The sequence below is a fragment of the Mizuhopecten yessoensis genome, unplaced genomic scaffold (genome assembly GCF_002113885.1).
Source record: "Mizuhopecten yessoensis strain PY_sf001 unplaced genomic scaffold, ASM211388v2 scaffold10199, whole genome shotgun sequence".
Lineage (NCBI taxonomy): Eukaryota > Metazoa > Mollusca > Bivalvia > Pectinida > Pectinidae > Mizuhopecten > Mizuhopecten yessoensis.
In genome coordinates this window covers 1762-4965 of record NW_018408428.1, presented here as the reverse complement: position 1 = coordinate 4965, position 3204 = coordinate 1762, and the positions used below count along the sequence as shown (strand labels likewise).

General features: G+C 38.2%; 1 protein-coding gene across 1 annotated transcript; it reads left to right on the top strand.

The window, feature by feature from the left end:
* Window positions 1–1189: 1189 nt before the first annotated feature.
* Window positions 1190–2976, top strand: LOC110459718 (the record flags this gene model as incomplete). Its single annotated transcript, XM_021512105.1, has 2 exons — window positions 1190–1889; window positions 2473–2976. Coding segments are annotated over exons 1-2 (1129 nt in total), but the record flags the coding sequence as incomplete, so codon positions are not given.
* Between the last annotated feature and the right edge of the window lie 228 nt (window positions 2977–3204).

Below are 3204 nucleotides of genomic sequence, written 5' to 3'. Positions count from 1 at the left end.
TTTATTACATGCTGTATTTCCACTGTTTTTCATTCAGTATTATTCTGATGCAAATAGCAATCACATACATTATAACAAAAACGTATATACACAAATATAAATGTACTGTAAGAGAATTTTCTGCACATTTTTCTCCAAAATAATTTTGGAAGGTGAAGAAGCAAATGGCGCAGCAAAATGCACCTTTTTATAATAAAATCATATTGTATTAAATCAAGTTACGGAAAAATATGACAGTATTCTGAGATGAAAATGCAGAAAAAAATTGTGATAAAATTACTTCAAAAGGACTTTTTGAATGTAGTATAAATGCATGAAATACGTACACTAACGTCACATCAAAGATATCCTTTATGTGAACCTGCCTTCAGTGTAGTTACAAAGCAAAAATGTGCACTGAACTATAGGGATAAGAAATCGAGTAAACAAAATAAAAATATTCTTAATAATGTAGTATAGCTGCAGAACATTCGGGTTGACTTCAGTGAATGTATTGTCAACACTACGATGACGCGTGTCAACAGTGACGTCACAGTTGCGTCACAACATGTTGTCAGCGTCAATTCGTCCTTTCACAAACAGCAAAATACATGGAATGGTATATATATACGGACTTATCAGTATCAACTAATGTCATTTGAAGCTAAGATGTTAAGCTAAGCTAATAATATGTAGGACATCGAAGGATTTCATCAGTAACATCTGCTTGTAAAAAACATGTAGAATTGTTTCTGAACATAACAATCTGCCGGAGATACGACAAAAACACAAGGTGTTCATTGAAAATGTCAAATTAATTGTTTGTGCAAAAAAAGAACATCAATGCAGTCACGCATGCTGCCGTTTTTTGCGAGCCTGTACGACCGGAAGGACGAAAGTTTTTGTAGTCTTCATATAGCATAGAACCAATTCACTCTCATTTTCCCGTACTTTCCGTACATGTGTTGCCATAACGGCTCGCACTGCCCGGCGATCATCTGAGAGTGCCCGCTATTAATGGTACAAATATAGAGGCAGTGCAAAAAAATGGGTAATTTGACCAAATTAAGCTTTCTCTGGAAATATCTGATGATTACTAGCCATAGTTTGACAAATTTATGACGTAATAATAATTGGGTGTTCAGCATGAATATTTACTCAATAGTTGGTCCTGTGACCTATTCAGGCATTATATTTTATTAACAGCTATGTAGATGTAGAATCTAATGTATTCCTTTTCTTTCAGCATCTACCTCTCCCCAAATCACCTATAACAGCTTTGACAATGGCCTCCAACTATCAGTCGAGCAGTGTAACCACTAACTTCGCCCGACTGTCTAGACTTGTCCTTGATGTTGTTTGTGACCTTCTCAGAGATGTGCTCGAAGCCAAAGTGCCACCCCCAGGACTTACTGCCATTCTAGGAAGTCAAAAAGATCAGCTTTGCAGAAATCTTGAACATCGTCAGCGACAGATTCTTTATCCCTCAGGTGGAGTGTTCTCAGGTACCCTGGAGGACTTGGACTTTACACTTCTATATAAACTACTAAGAAACCTCCAGAGTATCAATATTCCACCACACCAGACTGGTTGGGGGAAGCCACCAGACCCAGCAGACAGGTCACTTTCAGCTAATATTGACCGGTTAAGAGTCCAGCGAAATGAAGCTTATGGGCACCTGCCGACTGCATCACTGTCTGATTCAGACTTCCATACGAGGTGGAGTCTCATCCGTCAGAGCGTGTTCGAAATAGAAAAGGACGCTTTGACAGGTAACACATACGTAACAGCTGTGGATGGTCTACTGACCCTGAGCATGGACCCTGAGGCAGAGAAATATTATATAGAGGAACTAGAGAAACAACACAAGGCAGACTTGGAGGTCAAGGCCATTGTACAAGAGGTCAAAGGTCAGTATACTTTACATTGTTTTTAAAAACAATTGCCCTTGTTTGTGAATATTTGAGGAAATCTTATTATTAAGTATTTTTACTTATATTATAATATATTGTTAACAAAATCATACAGACGAGGTTCAGAAACAGACCTATTTCCTGAAGTTGTAGCAGACAGACACTGTCAAGATTTTTAAAATGAGATTTAAAAAATCTAATGAAATGTAATATTAATGTATATTGGCCCACCATCACATGATGGCTTAAATCACTTTTCCCTGTGGCAGTACTAGCTGTATAAACACCATCACTAATTTTGTCTTTTTCATTTTCCAAATTGGAAGTCAAATTAATGTCTAAATCTATCTTCAAATGTTTTGCCCACCACCATCATCAGATTGCCTAAGATGTTGATATTTTCCANTAATTTTGTCTTTTTCATTTTCCAAATTGGAAGTCAAATTAATGTCTAAATCTATCTTCAAATGTTTTGCCCACCACCATCATCAGATTGCCTAAGATGTTGATATTTTCCACTGTAGCTGATTTAAATATATCTTCTGACAAAGTCTTATTCTGTGTTGCATTTATCTTACAGCTAGACAGGAGGTCATGGCAACAAACATCAGTGAAGTTTCAACCAAACAGGAAGTCATGGCAACAACCATCAGTGATGTTTCCACCAGGCAGGAAGTCATGGCAACAAACATCAGTGATGTTTCCACCAGACAGGAAGTCATGGCAACAACCATCAGTGATGTTTCCACCAGACAGGAGGTCATGGCAACAAACATCATTGAAGTTTCCAACAAGCAGGAAGTCATGGCAACAAACATCAGTGATGTTTCCACCAGGCAGGAAGTCATGGCAACAAAGATCAGTGATGTTTCCCCCAGACAGGAAGTCATGGCAACAAACATCAGGGATGTTTCCACCAGGCAGGAAGACATGGCAACAACAATCAGTGATGTTTCCAGCAGGCAGGAAGTCATGACAACAAACATCAGTGATGTTTCCACCAGACAGGAAGTCATGGCAACAACTATCAGTGATGTTTCCACCAGGCAGGAAGTCATGGCAAGGGATATGCATGACTTAAAAGGTATAATCAAGATCCCTTAATCAGAAACTGCTTTGAATGGTATACAAAATTTCATAGTTAATAGTTCAACTTTAGAGGGTCAAAACAAAGTCACTGTTAAAATTTCACCTAGTCAGTTTGGTGTGAATTTTTTAGCTAAACTTCCTAAAGGGCTAGCGAGCTTATGCAATGGCGTGGCATCTATTGTTCATGAATCCGTTCGGTGTCAGCCGAATTCCCTTTAAACAT